This window comes from Mustela putorius, unplaced genomic scaffold, assembly GCF_011764305.1.
Source record: "Mustela putorius furo isolate JIRA1106 unplaced genomic scaffold, ASM1176430v1.1 tig00003853_pilon_pilon_pilon, whole genome shotgun sequence".
In the NCBI taxonomy this organism is placed as follows: Eukaryota; Metazoa; Chordata; class Mammalia; order Carnivora; family Mustelidae; genus Mustela; species Mustela putorius.
Window position 1 is genome coordinate 23,955,209 of NW_025422005.1, and position 23,384 is coordinate 23,978,592.

Genomic DNA, 23,384 nt, shown 5'->3' on the forward strand with positions numbered 1-23,384 from the left:
TAAAATTTTTTAAAAAAAGTTTGAAGATTTGGTTTCCTGTCCTCGGGGAGCTGGGTAGTGGCTCCCCCTTCGGGTAGGACTTGAGCTTTTTCTTTGCTGGAGTCCCTTTGCCAGACAGTGAAACTGAGTACGAGTGGTTATATCATCATGCTTGCACTGTTGTTCTTAGAATGAAGAGGAAAACGAAATGTTTTTCACCTCTATTTCCATTAAAAAGTGAGAGTATGAAAGATACCTGCAGATGGCAGTGTGTTTGAGGAAAGATGGGGGAAAGGCATATTGCTGGGGAAAGTGAAAAAGAATCCAATTTTAGAAATATGCAAAGCACTTGAATCAAACTAATATAAATCCACTTATTTTTATACCACCTGCCTCACCTCTGGAAGGATCTGAGTTTCTGACTCCTGTTCTGCATTTTATAAAATGCTGCCACACCCGTGACCTCATCTGATCCCCACCCTCCTCTTCTTCTGGATACTGTGTGCAGCCATAGAGCTGGTGAACTTTGTATTCTTATCCTCTCCATTTTACAAAAAGGGAAGTGGGAGACAGAAAGGTTATTAGCCAGAAAGCAGCAACACAGAGCTGGAAACAGGGGTTAATCCCCTGGCCCTTTAGCTGTCTCTATGATAGAATTGCCCAGTCTTAGATCTTCTGTTACTTTTATAATCAGTGGCCCAAATGCAGTTCCTAAGTGAGGAACACAAGTGTGCAAGCAGTCTTTAACTGTGGAGGCATAGGGGCGCCTGGGTGGCTCAGTGGGTTAACGCCTCTGCTTTCGGTTCAGGTCATGATCCCAGGGTCCTGGGATCGAGCCCCGCATAGGGCTCTCTGCTCAGCAGGGAGCCTTTCCTTCTCTCTCTCTGTCTCTCTGCCTGCTTCTCTGCCTACTTGTGATCTCTGTCTGTCAAATGAATAAATAAAATCTTTTAAAAATAAATAATTAAAAAAAAAAAACTGTGGAGGCATAGGGGTACCTGGATGGCTCAGCTGGTTAGGCATCCAACTCTTGATGAATTTCAGAGTCATGAGTTCAAGGCTCCACGCTGGGTGTGGAGCCTACTTAATAAATAAATAAATAAACAAATAAATGAAGAGGCATAAAAATGTATCTTATCAACTATAGGACCATGAGTTTGTAACTTACTTGGCACACAAATAGTTAAGTATCCACTAAATATTAATACTGTTATATTTTATTATTTTAATAGCCCATCCCAGTGCTTTTCAGTCATTCAGTTTTCAACAATGAAGTTGTTGATTGTTTGATCAATTTAGAGCAGTGGTTCTCAAGGGGAAAGTAGGGATAATTTTACACACACACACACACACACACACGCACATGCACACCTTGCCCTGGGGACAGTTTTGCAATGTCTGGAGACAATTTTTGTTATTGCAGCTGGGGGTGGGAGTGGAAGGTTCTATTGGCCTCTAATGGGTAAAGGCTAAGGATGTTGCTAAACATCCTACGATGCACAAGAGCCCCCTGCAGTGTGGAATTATCCAGCTCCAAATCCTAATAGCTTCAATAGTTTGAGAAACCCTTCTCTAGCACAAGGGGACAGTTTCCTCTTGTGTAAAGGCACTCTTTAGTCCTCCTGGGTGACGGCATCAGGGAGGTTTGACGTAAGCAAGGCTGGGTTCAGGGTGCCGGGGTGACTCAGTCATTAAGCGGCTGCCTTTGGCTCAGGTCTTGATCCCAGGGTTGGGGATCCAGCCCCAGCTGCTCAGCTGGAGGCCTGCTTCTCTCTCTCTCATTCCCCTTGTTTGTGTTCCCTCTCTCGCTATCTATGAAATAAATAAAATTTAAACAAGAAAAAAAGGCAGGGTTCTGCACCTTCGTTAGTGTCTCTGCTGCACAGTGGGCATTCACAAAATCTGTACTATTGAAAGTTGGATCCAATTACTCATTGTGTGACTCTGAGCAGGTCACAGAGATCTGAAGTTCATTGTCCGTATCCATAAAATGGGAATAAAAAGCCTCTTCCAAAGCTGCTGTGAGCAATCGTTGAGATAAACGTCGGTGGAGCTCTTGCACAGTACCTGGCCCACAGCTATTTTCTTTATCAGTTTATCTCTCCCTCTTCCAAACCCACGTTCTAATCCATGTTTAGCCGTGTCATCAGCTCAGTGACCTTGTGCAAGTCACTTCCCCCCCCCCCCCGCCTCAACCCCCCACGTAGACCTCCTCTGAGTCTCTACAAAATTACAAAGTTGGCTTCTGATCTCCAAGCACGCTTTCCAACACCAAAATGGGACGGTGAAGTGTACGGCTCTGCTTTCTTCCCCCGGGACTAATGGTACGGTCCCCGGGCAGCTCCCCCACCCCCCTGTCGCAGACCTTGGTACAGGCCCAGGGGGCCCTCGGCTGCCTCTCTGGGCTGCCCTTGCCCCCTGCCGAGTTCCGGGCCGTCCCTGCGCAAGCTGATTGGCTGGATCCGTGCCCGGGCTGCGCGGCTATAGGTGAGCCCGGGAGGGGACGGGCGGAGCGGGCTGGAGGCCCGCCCCCTCCCCCCTGGGTCGGACGCTGAGCGGAGCCGCGGGCGGGAGGCTGGACGGACGGACTGACGGGAGGGACGGGAGGCGAGCAAGATGGCGCAGACTCAGGGCACCAGGAGGAAAGTCTGTTACTACTACGACGGTGAGCACCGTGCGCGCGGCGGGGGCGGGGCCGGGCGGGATCCGGGAGAGGGAGGCTGAGGAGATGCGAGCGGGGAGGCTGGGAGAGGCTGAGGCGTTGGGGAAAGGCTGAGAGAGGAGGCTGCGAGAGGGACGAGGCTGAGAGAGGAGGCTCAGAGAGAGAGGCAGAGGGAAGAGGCTGTGCGGAACGAGGTCGAGACTGAGGGAGGAGGCTCAGAGGAAAGAGGTCGGGGGAGGGAGGAGGCAGGGGGAGGAGGCTGAGAGCAGGAGGTCGAGTCTGAGGGAGGAGGCTCAGAGAAAAGGAAAGGAAGTCGAGGCTGAGGGAAGAGGCAGAGGCCGAGCGGGGGTCTTTTGGGGAAGCCTGGGGTAACTTGATGGAGGGAGGTGGGATTCTCAGGAAGCCTGATGGGGAGAGTTTGAGTGGGACTCCTGGAGGGGAGGCTGAGTCTAAGGCGGGGAGGCAGGATCTGGCAGAGAAGGGTGCAAGGATTTGTTTCCCTGCCGGGAATACAAAGGTCTTCCTCTGCCCCTTTGCTTCCTCACCCTTTTTGGTGAGGGGGTCCTGCAGGAGTCCCCACCTCCTGTCACCAGCGCCCCCCACCCCCGCCCCGTCTCTGAGCTGGGCCTGCAGTTGCTGCTGGGAAATGGGGCCCCTGGGCTTGGAAGGAGAAAGATGCAACCTGCAACCTGTTAAAACAGACTTTTTCATTCAACAGAAGCCTGTGGAGCAGCTTACTCTGTACTAGGGACGTTTAGGTGCTGGGGCCATGGGGCTGATCAGGTCACTTCTTATCTTCCCTCAGTTTGGAGGGGGAGATGGGCAGTGACAGAATTGCTCTTCAGTATCATGCTGGGATAAAGGAAAGCTCAGAGTGTTTTGGGAGCGCAGAGTAGAGGCACCCAGCCTCTACTGTGGAGTCTGGGTGGGAGGTGCCATCTCAGTTAGGACCTGAAGAACGGGAGTTACTAGCCAGGCCCAGGGACGGCAAAGATGACATTAAGTTTAGAAGTAAGGGAGAGGACAGCATTTTTGAAAGACAGCAGATATGTGTATAGTATGGCTGAGACATAGGTTTGAGTGTAAAGTGTAGAAAGTCAGGCAACAGGCTGGAGGGAAAGGTTGCAAGTGATGAGGCTGGAAAAGTAAATGGAGACCAGATCATGAAGGGTTGGGCACTCTGTCTTAAGGAAGCTGAACTTTATTCTGAGTGCACTTGTGAATCATTGAAGTTTTATGCAGCCTGGTGACATCATCAGACTTATACCTTAGAATTATCACTCTGAGACAGAAATTAAGTACATAAATGTAGGGGTAAGGAAGAAGGCAAGGATCCCAAACTCTTGGGTTGGGTAGTTTGATGTGTTAGGCTATATCAGTTGGTAACTTTGGGTTTTGTATTTTTTTTTTCTTAAGATTATATTTATTTATTTGACAGAGGGAGAGCATAAGCAGAGGGAATGGCAGGCAGAGGGAGTAGGAGAAGCAGGCTTTCTGCTGAGCAGGGAGCCTGACTTGATCCCAGGACCCAGGGACCACGACCTGAGCCAGAGGCAGACGCCCAACTGACCGAGCCACCCAGGTGCCCCTGGGTTTTATACTTTTAAGAAATACTTTTTGGGAGATATCCAAGTAGAAGCATTCAGAAGACTGTTGGCCATTCAGGTCTGCAGTTTAGTAGGAATGAGAAGAGAGAGATTTTTGGTAGTTTTCAGCATACAGATGGTAATTTTCGTTACAGAGGGTACGATCAGCCAAGAAGTTGTACAGGGTGGCAAGAGAAGAGGATCCTTGGTGGAATTCTAAGGAAGCAGACTGAGGAAAAGTCTAGTGCTTTTCGTGCTCCGTACTCCCCTGTCATAGTGCTTGTCGCTGTCTATTGGAATTGCATGTGGACTTGTTCATTCTTCTTAGACAGTAATCTCCTTAGGGAATGGGGTCGTGTCTTACCTAGCTCTGTATGCTCAACCCCCAGAACAGTGCCGTGGTCATAGTGGGCTCTCAAATACTTAAATTGTACAAGGGGAATGTAAGTGAACCAGAAAGTCTTTTCTTTGTTGTTGTTTTTTTCTTTAAGTAGGCTCCACACTCAGCATGGAGCCCACCATGGGGCTTGAACTCATGACAACTGTGAATGAGATCAAGACCAGAGTGAGATCAGGAGTCAGATGCTTAACGGATGAGCCATCCAGGCACCCCAGAAAGTCTTGGGTTACAGTAGCCAAAAGAAGGTGGGAGTGGCAACTTGTTGGCAAGAACTGTTTCATGTGTGCAGTTTCAGAGTGAAGCTAGATTGCAGAAGATTGAAGAATGAATGGATGGCTGAAGAGAAGACGTCATATTGAACCCTTTTCAAAGGAAGCTTGGTTGGGGCAGAAAGAAAAGGTTGTTTATAAAAGGGGATGTAGTGGCTGAGAGTCGAGCATATTCAAAATCCGAATGTAAAATAACCAGAGGGAGTGGTTGAAGATACGGGAGAGAGGGGCTGGCATTGATGGAGGTTCCTGAGGAGGCCAGGTGAGATGGAAACCAGAGCACAGGGAGGGACACTAGACTTTCCAGGGGAAGTTTCTTCGTGATGAGAGGCAAGGAAAAGTTCAAATGGAGGTACGTTGGATGGGGAGAAAGTTGAGGGAGTGTTCAAAATGAAGGAACTGGAGTATTCTTTTTCCTGTGAGTGGTGGAGGGCAGTTGGAGGAGTAGTCATCTCAAAGAGAGATAGCTATTAAGTAGCTGTTGTGAAAGAGGGAGCTAGGAAAATAAATTTGGAAGGACTCCTGGACAGTGGTTAGGGCACATTTGAGGCTGGAGCCTATGACTTTGTGGCCGTATCAGTTTACACAGTTGTTGTTGTTTTAAGATTTTATTCATTTAACAGAGAGGGAGAATACAAGCAGGAAGAGCAGCAGGCAGAGGGAGAGGGAGAAGCAGGCTCCCTGCTGAGCCAGGAGCTGGATATGGAACACGAGGGACTCGATCCCAGGACTCTGGGATCATGAACTGAGCCGAAGGCAGCGGCTTAACGAACTGAGCCACCCAGGCATCCCTGTTTGCACAGTTTTGTGATCTCTACACCTTAGTTTAAAACAAAAAGTGAAAAGACCTTAGTCTTTAGACAAAGAAGACGGCTTACTTTTTGAAAAACTGCTTGTGAGTTTTGCAGTGAGGTCACTAACTTGGGACCCACACTTAGTTCTGCCCCCAGAAGCTTTGCAGTATTGGGTAAGTCACTTAACCTATGTAGGCCTCAACTCACTGTCCTATAAAACTGATAAACTTTGAGAAGAGTGGGGAAAAGCTTTCTAAATTATAAAGGTAGTATCTAAATAAAAAAGATGATTTCTTTTCAAAAGTCAGCAACTGGATTAAAAGCTGTTAGGAAAAGGATGGTGCCTCTGTACCCCACCCCCAGGGGCACCCCTAGCCTTCTAGATAAGTTATCTTAGTTCCCCCAGTCTTAGCCTTGGCTGAGTTCAGGTTTGATAGGCAGGGGAGTTGCTGGGGATTAAGGCCCAGGCGAGAGACATGGGTAAGCCAGGAATCCAGTTACGTAATGGTAATGGTCATGTTACTGTCTGCCTTCAGATTGGGTCTGCATCAGGGTGTCTCAGCCAATGCCTTGAGAACCTATCCTACCAAATCCCCATGACTAATAAGGTGGTATGAGGGTCTCTGGAAATAAATTTCCTCCTGCCTTCTCTGCTACTGCATCTCAAAAGTCTGTGTCTGAGTGAGACAAGGGTCCCAATTGAATGCCCCCAATACTGCATTCTGGCTCGTGGCTCTGGCTGGGAGCACGGTTCTTGCCCTCAGAGGCTTCACTAAGATTAAGAGAAGAGGGTAGAAGGACATGAAGTGAAAACTAAGGAAATTTGAATAAAGCATGGGCTTTTAGTCAATGATACTGTGTCAGTGTTGGTTCATTAATTGTAACAAATACTTCTTATTTTATCACGTAGAATGCTGGTAATAGGGGAAACTGCTTGTTGGGTATCTGAGAACTCTCTGTACTATGTTTGCAAATTTTCTATAAATCTAAAATCGTTCTAAAAAGTAAAGTCTATTAAAAAGACAGAGAAGAAGGTGAGATCCCAAACATCCAGCTGTTCAGAAGTTTCCCGTTGTCCCTGGCCATGTCTATGACGAAGAGGATTGGAGCATAGTTTGGGTGCTCTTGGTGGTGTTCCCCACAGTGCATGGCTCCCTGGTAGAAGCAGACTTCCTGCTGGGCAGGGAGCCGGATGCGGGGCTCATGTGGGGCTCCATCCCAGGACCTGGAGTTCATGACCTGAGCCAAAGGCAGATGCTTAACCATCTGACCCACCCAGGTACCCCTCAAAACAAATTTATTAAGTGCTATATACAAATGGAGAGGAAACGACCCCTTTTTTTTTTTTTATTTTTTTTAAAGATTTTATTTATTTATTTCACAGAGATCACAAGTAGGCAGAGAGGTAGACAGAGAGGGGAGGGAGAAGCAGGCTCCCTGCCGAGCAGAGAGCCAGACTAGGGCTTGATCCTAGGACCCTGGGATCATGACCTGAGCCAAAGGCAGAGGCTTAACCCTCTGAGCCACCCAGGTGCCCCATGACTCTTTATTTTGATCAGGAATGTGTTTGGCGCTTAAGCTGGGCTTTGTAGTATGAGGATCGTCAGAAAAGGAAGGACATTCCAGGTCAAAGGAATAGTCTTAACAAAGGCGACTTGGGTGTGAAGGTGAATGCCATGTTCAGGATGCTGATAATCATCTAGTGTGTTTAGAACAGAGCCTGGCAAATTTTCTGTAAATGTCCCCATAGTAAATATTTTTGGCCTGTGTGCCATGTGGGTGGGTCTCTGTGGCGACTGTTTATTCAATTCTATTATAATGTGAAAGCAGCCATAGACAATATTTAAATTAATGGGCATGGCTGTGTTCCAATACAATTTTATTTACAAAAAACAGGCAGCCTGTAGTATTTGGCGCAAGGGCCATAGTTTACCTACTCCTGTTTAGAGCAGAGAGCTGGGAGAGGGAGAGAGCAGGAAAGAGATAGGGCAGATAGTTTGAGTTGAAAGCAGAGGAACCAATTAGAAGTCTATTGTTATGAATAAAGCAAGAAATGATGAGTTTAGTGCTTTTATTTTTAATTTTTAAAATTTAAAAATTAAATCAAATTAATTAAATTAAAATTATTTATCTATCTATAAATAAATTTTATTTATTTATTTATTTGAGACAGAGAGAGGGGGAACACAAGCAGAGGGAGTAGGAGAGGGAGAAGCAGGCTTCCCACTGAGCAGGGTGTTCGATGCGGGGCTGGATCCCAGGACCCAGGGATCATGACCTGAGCCAAAGGTAGAATGCTTACCGACTGAGCCACCCAGTACCCCAAGAGTTTAGTTTTCTTTTTTTTTTAAAGATTTTATTTATTTATTTGACAGAGAGAGATCACAAGCAGGCAGAGAGGCAGGCAGAGAGAGAGGAAGGGAAGCAGGCCCCCTGCTGAGCAGAGAGCCTGATGCGGGACTCGATCCCAGGACCCTGAGATCATGACCTGAGCTGAAGGTAGTGGCTTAACCCACTGAGCCACCCAGGCGCCCAGAGTTTAGTTTTCTTATCTATAAAGTGGGAATAATGCTCGTGTCCTAACTGTTTTACCAGGTTATTTTGAGGATCTAGTAAGAAAATGAATGTAAATGTGCTTTAACTCCATAAAATGTTATAAAGTGAAAGAGGTGAACTCTGACTTATAGTGATTTTGAATAGTAATGGTTATTCTTCTGTTGTGGGAGTGACTCCTTTGGAGATATAGTGAGGTGAGTCACCTCACTGCTGCTATTCTGTAGCTTTGGAATGGATCCATCACACTGTCTAGTGTCTGTGGGCTTTAAGTGCTGGCCTCCCCAGGGTCCCCTGCTTTGTTTGTTTTTTTTTTTTTTTTTTTTTTAAGATTTTATTTATTCATGGGGCACCTGGGTGACTCAGTGGGTTAAAGCCTCTGCCTTTGGCTTGGGTCATGATCTCGGGGTCCTGGGATTGAGCCCCGCATTGGGCTCTCTGCTCAGCAGGGAGCATGCTTCCTCCTTTCTGTCTCTCTATATCTGTCTCTCTGCCTGCTTGTGATCTCTTTCTGTCAAATAAATAAATAAAATCTTTAAAAAAAAAGATTTTATTTATTCATTTGAGACAGGTACCGAGAGAGAGAACATGAGCAGGGAAGAGGCAGAGGGAGAGGAAGAAGCAGACTCGCTGCTGAGCTGGGAGCCTGATATGGGGCTCGATCCCAGAATCCCTGACATGGGGCTCCATCCCAGAACCCTGACGTGGGGCTCCATCCCAGAACTCTGAGCCGAAGGCAGACAGTTAACCATCTGAGTCATGCAGATGCCCCTGTTTGTTACTGTTTTGTTTTGTGTTTTTTGTTTTGGAGTTACTCTTCCTTGAAGTGGGTGAGAATCTTGGAAACTAGAACGAAAGAGAAAGAATTTGACTAGGAGATGGTTATAAAAATTCCTGGATTCTCCTGGGAGTGTGTGTTTAATTTAACTGTGTCACTGAAACTGCCTCTCTTTCTTCTTCAGGAGATGTTGGAAACTACTATTACGGACAAGGCCATCCAATGAAGCCTCACCGAATCCGTATGACTCACAATTTGCTACTTAACTATGGTCTCTACCGAAAAATGGAAATCTATGTGAGTTACTGGGAGCCCCACCACTCCCTAACCCCATCAGCTCTGGTCATATGTTACTCATCTCATTTTCTCAACTACTCATTCATCAAATGTGCTGCGCGCCTGTTACGTGGCAGACACTGTAAATGATAGAGATTTCTGTTTTTAAAGGTTTCACTCCAGTGCTGGAAACTGATAGGTACACAAATAAATTATATTATATTCTGTAAGTGCAACAATTAAAGAACGTACAAGATGCAGAGAAAATGAGAAGTGAAGGAGGAAGGGAGCCTTGGAAAGTTTCCGGGAGGTGCTATCTGAGCAGATTTTTTAAAAATATTTTATTTATTTATTTTTTTGACAGATCACGAGTAGGCAGAGAGGCAGGCAGAGAGAGAGAGGAGGAAGCAGGCTCCCCGCCGAGCAGAGAGTCTAATGTGGGGCTTGATCCCAAGACCCTGGGATTATGACCTGAGCCGAAGGCAGAGGCTTTAACGCACTAGGCCACCCAGGGTTCCCATGAGCAGAATTTTAAATATTGAATAGAATTTAGCCTGGAGTTTAGGAAGGGACTGATGTTCTAGACCAAGGGAAGACTGTAGACAAAAAGGCAAAGAGGTGAGAACAATGTGGTGTATTTGGGGAAATTATAAGTAGTTTGGTGTTTAGGTAGTGCTATAGTGTAAAGTGTATAGTGTGAGCGTACCTAGAGCTGGAGAGGTCAGCAAGGATTAGATATGCTGTACTATGTAATAAACAATTCTAATGGATTAGGATCAAAAAATTCCAATGCCTATAAAAAAGAGTGATCAGGACTGTTTTGAACCAGACAAGACTCTGATTACTAGAGAACATAGACTCTCTAACTGCTTAACTTGGTTCCAGCTGGTTTTTGCCACCTGCCCATTTTTACTTAATTAATTAGTTAATTGAGATTTCACTTATTTATTTGAGAGAGAGAGAGAGCATGAGCAGGGGGAGAGGGAGAAGCAGACTCCTCACTGAGCAGGGACCCTAGGATCATGACCTGAGCCAAAAGCATACATTGAACTTAACTGAGCCATCCAGGTGCCCCCATGTACTGGGTTTTAGAGAGAAGCTAGAAATCCACTTTATTATGTAATATGGGACCTGATCTCAAGAGCCTGAGATCATGCCCTTAGCTGAAACCAAGAGTTGGATGCTTAGTTAACTGTGCCACTCTGGTGCCCCAAAGATCTACACGCACTGTGGGGCTGGAACTCACAACCCCAAGATCAGGAGTCACATGCTCTACTGCCTGAGCCAGCCAGGCATCATCGGGTAATGGATTTTAAATCAAAGAGAGATAAAAACAGGCATGCATTGTATCTTTATTTATTTATTCATTTACTTAAAAGGTTTTATTTATTTGTTGGGGGGAGAGAGAGGGAGGGAGAGGGAGAAGTAATCTACACACCCAGTGTGGGGCTAAAACTCACAAGCCCGAGATCAAGAGTCACATGTTCCACCAACTGACCCAATCAGGGGCCCCCGGGCATGCATTTCAGAAGCAGGGAAGCCAGTTAGGAGGCTGTTGCAAAGATCCAAATGAGAAAATAAAGAAGGGCTGGGGGCCCATGTTACCTTATGGTTAGAGCCCAAGAGTCAGTGGTTAAAGTCTGTGCCGGCAGCTTAAGTAACCTAGCAACAGCAGTATCCATCCTCACCATTCCAGAGACTGAAAGGAGATGAATCTTCTGTGATGTCCTTAGAGTCACTGGAGGCAGCTGGGGAAGCGAGGAGGGAAGGTAGAGGAGCAGACAGACATTGGGATCAGAGAGCTTTTTCGGGTGTGAGAGGCATCTGGGAATGAGAAACATAAAAGGTAGCAGACAGAGGTTTTGAGGGACTCAAGGAAGCAGAGTAGCAGCTAGATACAGAGAGGATACCTAAATGTGGAAGAGCGAGCACCAAGACCTTGCGGAGCTGCCTCATCCGCATCTTTACCACGCTCATCTGGCTCCAGCCTGCCTCCTTTCCTGCCACTCCCCTCTCAGAATCCTCTGAGTCGGCCAGATGGGATTCTGCTTCTTTCCACCCTGTCCTGACTGAGAGGATTACTGACTCTGCCCAGTCATATTTTACTCATCTTCAAAAGTCACCTCAAGCCCTATTTCTTTCTTTCATTCGGTAGATTTTTATTGAATACTTATCATACCCCAGGGACTATATTAACCTCCATGAGTGATATTGAGATATTAAAAAATGGATCCTATCTTCAGGTGAGAGGAAAGATAAACTAACAGTTATTGAAGACTGCTTAGGTGGTAGGCCAGAGCTACTGTTAGTTCATGTAATCCTTATAGCAACCCTAATACATAGATGAGAAGACAAGGTCAGAGAGGATAATTAATGTGTTCAAAGTCACATAGCTGTTAACAGATGAGCTAAGACTCCACCCCAGATCTCTCTGGTTCCAGAGTCTTTTATGTGTCCATTTGTCATTTGTCCTTGTCCCTCTTCCTAAGTCACAACCCTGAGATCAGGATCTGAGCTGAGATTAAGAGCTGGATGCTTAATCAGTTGAGCCACCCAGTTGCCCCCACAAGCAATATTTTAAGGAGAAACCTAGAAGTAGATGGTTTCCGGACTTTTTGGTAATGTCATAAGGGAGCCAGCTCAGGCATCTCAGCTTATTGATTTTTTTTTTTTAAAGAGTTATTTATTTATTTGACAGACAGAGCTCACAAGTAGGCAGAGAGGCAGGCAGAGACAGAGAGGGAAACAGGCTTCCCGCCAAGCAGAGAGCCTGATGTGGGGCTCCATCCCAGGACCCAGAGACCAGGACCCGGAGAGCCTAAGACAGAGGCTTAACCCACTGAGCCACCCAGGCACCCCATTATTGATTTTTTTAAAGAAAAGATTTATTTTATTTATTTTAGAGAGAGAGAGCAAGTGGTCGGGGGAAGAGGCAAGGGAGAGGAAGAGAGAGAATCTCAAGCAGATGCCCTGAGTACCGTGGAACCCAATGCAGGGCCGATCTTGTGACCCATGAAATCGTGACCTGAACCAAAATCAAGAGCTGGATGCTTATCAAGCTGAGCCACCCAGGTGCCCCAGCTTATTTGATTTTATCCTTTTGATTTTTACCTTGAAATCCCATGAAATCAGCTGCAAGTATTATGTCTTTGTACAACAGAATACAAAGAGGAAGGGAACGAGAGGCAAACAGATCATTCTCCACTGTCCCTATCCCACACTCCTTTTTTTTTTCTTTTTTTAAAGATTTTATTTATTTATTTGACAGAGAAAGAGATCACAAGTAGGCAGAGAGGCAGGCAGAGGGAGAGAGGGATGCAGGCTCCCTGCTGTGCAGAGAGCCCTATGCAGGGCTCCATCCCAGGATCCTGGGACCATGACCTGAGCTGAAGGCAGAGGCCCAACTCACTGAGCCACCCAGGCGCCCCCACACTCCCTTTTTATTAAAGAGAAAAACCCTTCTGAGAAGTTTCCCAGCAGATTTCTCCATAAGTCTCACTGGGTCATTTGCCGCCCTTAGACGATTCACCAGCCATTGGCTTAGACTAATCACATTCGGTTCCTTTGGCTGAGTCCATGAACACCCAACCGAACTGAGATCTGTTACCAAGAAAGGAGAGAATGGCTCTTTGGGAAGCATCTAATAGTGGCTGTCATAGAAACAATAATGCCTTGTTAGAAATTTCTTCATCTGTACGTATTATTGTAAACTTTTAAAGCAAAATTCTAGTATAATCTCTTTCTTAAATCTCTAGATTTGTTCTGTTTAATGTGATCCATTTTCTTCTCTGGCCCTACTTCTCCATTGAGTATGAATCTTCCATCTTCTTCTCCCAACGGTGTTTCTGTGCATTCATCCCTTCTGTCTTCTCCTCTCTCTGGGCTGTGCTCCTGGTATTCCTTTCCCAAAACACAGATAGCCGTTTTAATATCTGTCCTGAAATTGCTGGCTTTTGAGAGTCAGTCCTAGAAGAAGCTCCTTAGACTCTTATGGAAGTTGCTGTATGCTGGGGTATCTGGCTGGCCCAGTTGGTAAAACATGCATCTCTCGATCTTGGGGTGTAAGTTTGAGCCCCATGTTGGATGTAAAGATTACTTAAAAATAAAATCTTAAAAAAAGAAGTTGCTATATTCTATCTCTATACCTGAAAGAGACATTTTGAAGTCTTTCACGCAGTGGTCCCTCCCCCAGTTCTGCCTCCACACATCTAATTAATCTCTCCCAGAATCTATATCCTCATTTTTCATCCAGGAACCTTCCTATTTACATAATCAACAATTCTGCTCTCTTCCTTGCCTTGGATGCTAATTTTGTATATTCCCAGGCTTCTTATTCATCGCCTTCTGTTCTTTTGTGCTTTTTTTAAAAAATGTTTTTATAAAATATTGAGTTGATATGAAAGAATTTTTATAAAATATGTGGAAGGTATAAAGAATCACAATACAATTAATACCACCTAGTTTAAGAAAACAAACATTGCCAGGACTGCTAAAGCCCCAATATGCCCTTCCCTAATCCTGTTTGCTCTCTTCCCCAGAGTTAACCTCTACCCTGTATTTGGGGCTTATTTCTTTGCCTTTTAAAGATAATTTTACCAGTATGAATTCTTTTTTTTTCTTTTTTAAGATTTTATTTGTTTATTTGACACAGATCACAAGTAGGCAGAGAGGCAGGCAGAGAGAGAGGGGGAAGCAGGCTCCCCGCTGAGCAGAGAGCCCGATGCAGGGCTCAATCCCAGGACCCTGAGATCATTACCTGAGCCAGAGGCAGAGGCTTAACCCACTGAGCCATCCAGGTGCCCCAGGTTTCTTTATTGTGTCCCTTTTTAAGCCTTTTATCCATTTTCCTATTTGATTGTCTGTTTTAATTTTAATTGGACCTTAGATACGCAGAATTAGAATAAATATTATCCTTGGCTCATAAGCATCAAAAGAAGTTCCATTTTTGGTCTTTTTAAAATAATATATATTTACATTTTCTTACTAATTTAGTAAATATTTTAATGGTGCTATGCACATCCGTATTCTAATACCCCAGTCATTCTTCTAAATTTTGTGTTTATTATTCTCTTGCTTTCTAAAAAATGTTTATCCTGTGTGTATATGACTAAATAATATAATTATTTACTTCTTTTTTGAACTTTTTAAAAAAACCACACAGGGGGCGCCTGGGTGGCTCAGTGGGTTAAAGCCTCTGCCTTCGGCTCAGGTCATGATTCCAGGGTCCTGGGATCGAGGCCTGCATTGGGCTCTCTGCTCATCAGGGAGCCTGCTTCTTCTTTCTCTGCCTGCCTCTCTGCCTACTTGTGGTCTCTGTCTGTCAAATACATAAATAAAAATCTTTAAAAAATTAAAAAATTAATAAAAATTAAAAAAAAAAACCACACAGGTGTCCCCCCTTTTTAAGTTTATTTATTTTCAATAATCTACACACCCAGCATAGGGCTTGAACTCACGACTCTGTGATCAACAGTTGTATGCTCTTCTGGAGCATCTGGGTGACTTAGTTAAGTGTCTGACTTCAGCTCAGGTCATGAACTCAAGGTCCTGGGATCAAGCCCTGCATCAAGCTCTGCACTCAGTGGGGAGTCTGCTTCTCCCGTTCCTTTCCCTTTGCCCCTTCCCACCCCCAACCCCCGGCTGCTCATCCCTTCTCTTGCAAATAAATAAATAAATAAATAAATATATATATATATATATATATATTTTAAGATTCCATTTATTTATTACTTAGAGAGAAAAAGATTGAGAGAATGAATAGGAGTGGGGGCAGAGGGAGAAGCAGAGTCCCTGTAGAGCAGCCCCCAGGACCCCAGGATCATGACCTGAGCTGAAAGCAGATGCTTAACTGACTGAGCCATCCAGGGATCCAATAAAATCTTTTTTTTTTTTTTAAGATTTTATTTGTTTATTTGACAGAGATCACAAGCAGGCAGAGAGAGAGCGGGAAGCAGGCTTCCTGCTGAGCAGGGAGCCCAGTGTGGGGCTCGATCCCAGGACCCTGAGACCATGACCTGAGTGGAAGACAGAGGCTTAACCCACTGAGCCACCCAGGCAACCCCAAAAAAATCTTTTTAAAAAAGGTTGTGTGGGGCACCTGGGTGGCCCAGTCGGTTAAGTGACTGCCTTTGGCTCAGGTCATGATCCTGGAGTCTCTAGATGGAGTCCCATATCAGGCTCCCTGCTGGGCAGGGAGTCTGCTTCTCCTGCTGACCTCTCTCCTCTCATGCTCTCTCTCTCATTCTCTCTTTGTCTCTCTCAAATAAATAAATAAAATCTTTAAAAAAAAAAAAAAAGAAAGTTGTGTGCTCTTTGAGCTGAGCCAGCCAGGTACCCCCTATGACTTGCTTTTATCATTCAATTACTATGTTAGTAAAATCCATCTACCTTGCTTCATATAACTATCATTCTTCCATTTTTCTCTGTTGAATAATATCTTATTGTCATTATACCTCAATTTATCCCCTCTCCCATGATCTTAATTTGTATCTCATTTTTTATTTAAAGATTTTATTTATATATTTATTTGAGAATGAGAGAGAGAGGGAGAGAAAGCACATGAGGCAGATGGAGAGGCAGAGGAAGAAGCAGGCTCTCAGCTGAGCAGGGAGCCCCATTTGGGGCTGGATCCCAGGACCCTGGGATCATGACCTGAACCAAAGGCAGACACTTAACTGACTGAGCCACCAAGGCGCCCCTGTATCTCATTTTTTAATTTTGGGAACAGTGCTTTGACTATTCTTGTACATGTCTCTTAGTGCATATATTCAAAAGTTTCTTTGGGCTGTTTCTCTAGTACTAGAACTGCTGGACTGTAGGATTTATGAGTATGAAATGCCACATTGCTTTTCATTGTGGTTAGATGAATTTATACTCCCACTGGTAATGCGTAAGTGATACCTTGAGGGGCACCTGACTGGCTCAGTTGGTGTTATGTGGCTCTTGATCTTGGGGTTATGAGTTCAAACCCCACCTGGAGTGTGGAGATTACTTAAAATAAAATCTTAAAAAAACAAAACAAAACAAAAAAAACCTTGATTCATATCTTTTCCCATACTTGGAATTAGACTTTCAATCTTGCCAACCAAATGAGTATAAATAGTATGTAAATAGTATGTAATTGTGGTCTTGATTTGCATTTCACTAGTGACCAGTGAAAATGAGTATCTTGTATGCTTATTAACTATTTGTAGATCATCTTTGAGCTGAGCCAGCTGTGTGACATGTCTTTTCTTTTGCCCATTTTCCTGTTTTGGGTTGTTTGGGTTTCTTTTTTCTTACCAGTTTGTAGTAGTTCTTTATTCTGATATAAATCGAGCCCTGCATCAAGCTCCCTGCTTGGCGGGCAGCCTGCTTCTCCCTCTCCCACTCCCCCTGCTTGTGTTCCCTCTCTCCATGTCTCTCTCTCTATCAAATAAATAAATAAAATCTTTAAAAAAATTATATATTTTAGAGAGAGGTACATGATAAAGAGGAACAGAGGGAGAGAGAGAGAATCTTTAAGCAGAATCTGCACTGAGTATGGAGCCTAATGTGTTTGGATCCCATGACCCTAAGATCACTCACCACCTGAGCCAAAACCAAGAGTCAGACGCTAACCATCTGTGCCACCCAGGCACCCTGCTCTAAATATCTTCTCTTCTGGTTTTGTCTTTTTACTCTAATGCATCTTTAATGATCAGAAATTCTTGATTTTAATATAGTCATATTTATTAATTGTTTCCTTTATAAGGGCTTTTGTGTCTTAAGAAATCTTTCCCTTGGGGCACCAGGCTAGCATGCAACTCTTGATCTCCAGATTGTGTTTGAGCTCCACCTTGGATGTGGAGATTACTTAAGAAAAGAAAAGAAAGTACTTCTCAACTCTTAAGGTATTCTCCTAAGTTTCTGTTAAAAGCTTTATAAGGGGGCACCTGGCTGGCTCTGTCAGTAGAGCACGTGGGTCTTGGTCTTGGGGTTGTAAGTTCAAGCCCCATATTGGGCATAGAACTTATTTTAAAAATAAAATTTAATTTAATAAAATAAAAGCTTTAAAGGTTTGCCTTCACATATATGTATTTACTGTATCTATAATTGATTTGTTAATATGGTTTGAGGTAGGAATCCACTGAAATTTTCCCCCCATACTGGAGCTGATTTACTAAGTCTGTTGTTTCCCCCACTAACCTAAGTGCCAGCTCTTTTCTATATGAGACACCCATATTTGTTCATTCATTCCACAAATACTTGAAGCTCCTACTTTGTGACAGGCACTGTGAATGGGTTTGTTTCTGGGCTCTGTGTTCTGGTGACTTGATCTGCTTATTGACCCGTATGCCAAGACGCAGTGACTTAATAATAATGACTCCTCAGTAGGTCTTGATATCTACTAGCACAAGTCCTCCCACTTTGTTCTTTTTTTTTTTTTAATTTTAAAAATTTATTTATTTCTGTATTTGACAGAGAGAGAGGGAACACAAGCAGAGGTGGTGGGAGAGGGAGAAGCAGGCTTCCCAATGAGCAGGGAGCCTGATACTGGGCTCGAACCCAGGACCCGAGCTGAAAGCAGATGTTTAACTACTGAGCCACCCAGGTGCCCCCTCCCTCCCTTTGTTCTTAAAAAAAGAAAGTGAGGGCGCCTGGGTGGCTCAGTGGGTTAAGCCGCTGCCTTCGGCTCAGGTCATGATCTCAGGGTCCTGGGATCGAGTCCCGCATCGGGCTCTCTGCTCAGCAGGGAGCCTGCTTCCTCCTCTCTCTCTCTCTGCCTGCCTCTCTGCCTACTTGTGATCTCTCTCTGTCAAATAAATAAATAAAATCTTAAAAAAAAAAAAAGAAAGTGACTTGCTATTTGGCCTTTGTACTTCTCTATAAATTTTAGAACTCACTCATCAAGTACTACAAACAAATCTGCTGGGATTTTGGTTGTAATTTTTTTGAATTTTTATAGCATTTTAGGGAGAATCGATTTTTTGAGACTGTTTAGTCTTTGAGTCCATGAACATGGCATATCTCCTATTTATTTAGGACTTTTTATTTCACTTCTTATTTACTTTTTAAATTAAGTCTTTTTACTTTATTTTTTATCTTTCTAAAGATTTCATTTATTCATTTGAGAGGGAGAGAGAAATCAGGCATGAGCAGGGGGAGAGACAGAGGCTGAGGGAGAAGCAGATTCCCCACTGAACAGGGAGCCTGATACAGGGCTCGACCCCAGGACCACAGGATCAACCAATGGATACGTCCACACACCCCTAATTAAGTCTTTTTAAATGTCTTTTTTTTTTTTTAAAGATTTTATTTATTTATTTGACAGAGAGAAAGAGATCACAAGTAGGCAGAGAGGCAGGCAGAGGGTGGGGGAAGCAGGCTCCCTGCTGAGCAGAGAGCCTGACTCGGGGCTCAATCCTAGGACCCTGGGATCATGACCTGAGCCGAAGGCAGAGGCTTTAACTCACTGAGCCACCCAGGCGCCCCATTAAAATGTCTTCTATAAAGGCTTCTTTTAGCTTCTTTGTTGTAAATATTATATGGGCACAGAAAAATGTATAAAACATATGTGCAATTTAACAATTCGGTATACAGTAAACATGCATGTAAACACCAGCTAGTTCAAGAAGTAGAACCCTGCTTATCCCCGCCCTGATCACAGCTGCTTCTCTTGCTGCAGAGGTAATCAGAATCCTGACTTTTCTATTAATTGCTCCTCACTCTTCTTCATAATTTAATTACCTACATATGCATTCCTAATACACTATAGTTCAATTTTGCCAAACTTAATATAATTGGAATTATACAATATCTATTTCTTGTAGTTTGTTCATTTTAATTGCTGTGTAGTATTTTACCGTAGACTGTACCATAATTTATCCATTCATCTGTTGATGGGTTGTTGAGATTTTGGCTATCAGTCTAAAGTTTTATAAATTTCTTCTTAAAGGTCATGCACATCATTCATTTGATTTTTTTCCCCCAAGTATTTCTTTTTAAAGCTCTCATGAACTGTATCTTTAAAATTTTCATATTTAGATTATTTACTGGGATATAGAAATGTAATGCAGTTTTTTTTTTTTAAGATTTTATTTATTTATTTGACAGAGAGAGATCATAAGTAGGCAGAGAGGCAGGCAGAGAGAGAGAGAGGAGGAAGCAGGCTCCCTGCTGAGCAGAGAGCCCGATGTGGGACTCAATCCCAGGACCCTGAGATCATGACCTGAGCCGAAGGCAGCGGCTTAACCCACTGAGCCACCCAGGTGCCCTGCTATTTTTTTTAAGATTTTATTTATTTATTTGACAGACAGAAATCACAGTAGGCAGAGAGGCAGGCAGAGAGAGAGAAGGGGAAGCAGGCTCCCTGCTGAGCAGAGAGGCAGTTGCAGGGCTCCATCCCAGGACCCTGAGATCATGACCTGAACCGAAGGCAGAGGCTTTAACCCACTGAGCCACCCAGGCGCCCCTGCTATTTGTTGTTTCTGTGAGCTCTTTGCTTGCATGTTTTGTGATTTTTTTTTTTTTAAGATTTTATTTATTTGAGAGGAGGGGGAAGAGAGAGAGAACACAAGCAGGGGAGAGGGGCAGCCAGAAAGGTAGAGAGGAACGAGAAGACTCCCTGCAGAGCTGTGGGGCTCCATCCCAGCACCCTGAGATTATGACCCAAGCTGAAGACAGATGCTTAATTAACTGAGCCACACAGGCACCCTTGCATGTTCTGTGATTTTTTACTGTGAGGCCATATTTCTTGAAACTCTGTGTCTTGGGATGAAGTTAGGTTCTTAGAGCAAGATTTGCTTTTACTTCGTGAAAGAGGCGGCTTTTGAGATAGGCTTTGTCTTTGTTGAAGGTAGTAGATCAGAGGTGCGGAGTTAAGGGTGGCTTCTGTCTTGAGCAACTGGGTAGATGTGGTGAGTATGGGAACCCTGGGAAAGAAGAGCATAGGAGAGGGGCGCCTGGGTGGCTCAGTTGGTTAAGCAGCTGCCTTCAGCTCAGGTCATGATCCTAGGGTCCTGGGATCGAGCCCCACGTCCGGCTCTCTGCTCAGTGGAGAGCCTATTTCTCCCTCTCCCTCTGCCTGGTTCTCTACCTACTTGTGTTCTGTTTGTCAAATAAATAAATAAAATAAAATCTTTAAAAAATAAAAAAAAGAAGAGCATAGGAGAAATAAGGCGGGGATGCAGTCAGGATTATGGGGGAGGTATAATGAAGGGGATAGGCAGTGGGTTGAAATGGAAGTCAAGAAAGGGTGGAGTTAAGGATTACACTTAGTTTTTCAGCCTGAGTGGATGTTGGTGTCATTAACTAAAATAGTAAAAGAGAAGTCTGGAAGTGAAGTTAAATTTGAATGTGTCTGGGTTCTCTCTAAGTTGTTACATCCAGTTGGATTTGAAATGCCTCTAGGATTCACAGGTGGAGCTGGCTGAAAAGCTGTTGGAATTGTGAATCTGGAGCTCAGAGCAGAAATCAAGATGGAGTGTGTCTGGGCAGGTATCTTTGTAGAAGGGATAGTCAGAGCTGCACCCACAGCATTGCCATGAGGGTAAAGGGCTTAATATAGTAAAAACAATTTAGTATTTGGAGCCAGGTCTTATTTCTTTCAGTATGGGTGTGTTATAGAAAACAGTCTTCGGGGCACCTGGGTGGCTCAGCTGTTGAGCAGCTGCCTTCAGCTCAGGTCGCGGTCCTGGGGTCCTGGGATCGAGCCCCACATTGGGCTCCTTGCTCAGCAGGAAGCCTGCTTCTTCCTCTCCCACTCTCCCTGCTCATGTTCCCTCTCTCGCTGTTCGCTGTGTCTCTCTGTCAAATAAATAAATAAAATCTTTAAAAAAAAAAAATCTTCATTTTGTAGTCTTACATTCTTCCTTATATAAAGTGAGGCTGAAGCAAGAGCCAGCTAGTGTCTGCATTAGGACTAGGGGTCCCTAGTCCAATTTACCAGCTGCGGAACCATGGGCAAATTACTTCACTTTCCTATGGAAAGGGAGGGTACTAATTGTACAGAGTTTAAGCGGTTGTTGTAAGGATCACAGAAAGACATACAGTGCCTGGCTCGGGGTAAACAATGTTAAGTGTGGATTGAAAAGGCTTTAGAAAGGTATTGTAGTTAGAAAAGCAGAAGGTCATCTTAGAGGAAAACCTACTTTTAAGGGATGAGAGGAAGAGAAGAGAAATTTAAAAAAAATTTTTAAATAAGATTTTATTTATTTATGTAATTATTTAAAGCAGAGAGAGAAAGAGAGCACGAGAAGGGGGATGGGCAGAGGGAGACAGAGAAACAGACTCCTGCCTGAGCGCAGAGTCTGACACTGGGCGGGATCCTAGGATACTGAAATCATGACCTGAGCTGAAGGTAGATGCCTAACGGACTGAGCCACCCAGGTGTCTCTTTTTTTTTTTAAAGATTTTATTTATTTACTTGTCAGAGAGATCACACAAGCAGGGGGAGCAGAAGGCAGAGGGAGAAGTAGGCTCCCTGCTGAGCAAGGAGCCTGATCCCTGAACCCTGGGTCATGACTTGAGCCAAAGTCAGACACTTAACTTACTGAGCCACCCAGGCATCCCGAGAAGAGACTTTTTCAAAAGAGGGCAAGATGAATCAGAATGTTAGGATAATCCGGAAATTACCATGTCAAGGAAGCTTCAGTGGGGAGGGTATGATCAGAATTGTTGGTGTGATGATGATTTATAAGACTTCTATTTCAGGGGCGCCTGGGTGGCTCAGTGGGTTAGGCCGCTGCCTTCGGCTCGGGTCATGATCTCAGGGTCCTGGGATCGAGTCCCGCATCGGGCTCTCTGCTCAGCGGAGAGCCTGCTTCCCTCTCTCTCTCTCTGCCTGCCTCTCCATCTACATGTGATTTCTCTCTGTCAAATGAATAAATAAAATCTTTAAAAAAAAAAAAAAAAAAAAAAAAAAAAAGACTTCTATTTCAGTTATTACTAGTCACCCCTTTTTTTCAACCTCTTGAGCCATTTGGCCCATAACTCTATATTGTTATACTTAATACTAAAAAGAAATAAGAATTTATAAAGCGCCTCACAGTTTACAAAGAGATTTAACATCTCATCCAATTCTCACGATCCCTGTGAGGTAGAAGTTGTCCCTATTTAGTAACTGAGAAAATTGAGGCTCACTAGAGACTTGCCTAAGCAACAGAGCCAGAGTGACAGTCAGGGTCTTCTGATCCTGAATCTCCTTTGATAATCTTCTGTGCCTAATTAGATCTTAAGTTCTGGAGGCCTTAATCTAATCAGTCATTGCTTGTTAACCTTTACAGCACCCAGCTCAGTGCTGGGCAGATACAGGTGTTAGAGTAGATTGAGTGAAGACTGGCCGTGGTCAGAATAACGTGTCCTCTCTCCCCTCTGCCCTCTAGCGCCCTCACAAAGCCAATGCTGAGGAGATGACCAAGTACCACAGTGACGACTACATTAAATTCTTGCGCTCCATCCGCCCAGATAACATGTCCGAGTACAGCAAGCAGATGCAGAGATGTAAGTCCGTTCTGTTCCTCCTTCCTTGAGAAGCCCCACTTGGGTCTGCCTTGGAATCGCAGAGGTCCGCAGCCCTGCCTTCCCTCGTAGCTCCCATTCAGCCAACACCTGATATCCGGCGCTCAAGGAGGCTGAAGTGCTGCTTTTTTTTTTTTTTTCTCAAGTCTAGTTTTCCTTTTATTTATTTATTTTTTAAAGATTTTATTTATTTTTTTGACAGAGAGAGAGAGAGATCACAAGTAGGCAGAGGGGCAGGCAGAGAGATGGGGGAAGCAGGCTCCGGGCTGAGAAGAAAGCCTGATGCTGGGCTCAATCCTAGGATCCTGAGATCATGACCTGAGCTGAAGGCAGAGGCTTTAACCCAGTGAGCCACCCAGGTGCCCTCAGTTTTCCTTGTATCTTGAGTATGAAGAATAGAGTTTGATCTTTGTCTAGTTCGGTTCACAACACTGTGCCGAGGAAACTGTAAATGTTGCGATGGAAAGAGCACTGACCTGGGGAGAGGGACACAGGAGATACAAGCCGCAGCTCTGACTCTTCACTGACCCGGGGAGTCACTTCCCCTTAGAGTTTTCTTTTGCAAAATAGACTGGGTGTCATCCCGTACAAGTATAACTGCTCTCACT

The 23,384-nt window shown here is 44.4% G+C and overlaps 1 protein-coding gene across 1 annotated transcript in view; it reads left to right on the top strand.

The window, feature by feature from the left end:
• Positions 1–2,501: 2,501 nt before the first annotated feature.
• HDAC1 (histone deacetylase 1) overlaps positions 2,502–23,384 on the top strand; it is a 34,455-nt gene continuing 13,572 nt past the window's right edge. Inside the window, exons 1-3 of the mRNA XM_004740917.3 lie at positions 2,502–2,644; positions 9,206–9,318; positions 22,641–22,758. Coding sequence (XP_004740974.1) covers positions 2,596–2,644; positions 9,206–9,318; positions 22,641–22,758 — 280 coding nt within the window. The 5' untranslated portion in view covers positions 2,502–2,595. The remainder of the gene's footprint in view (positions 2,645–9,205; positions 9,319–22,640; positions 22,759–23,384) is intronic.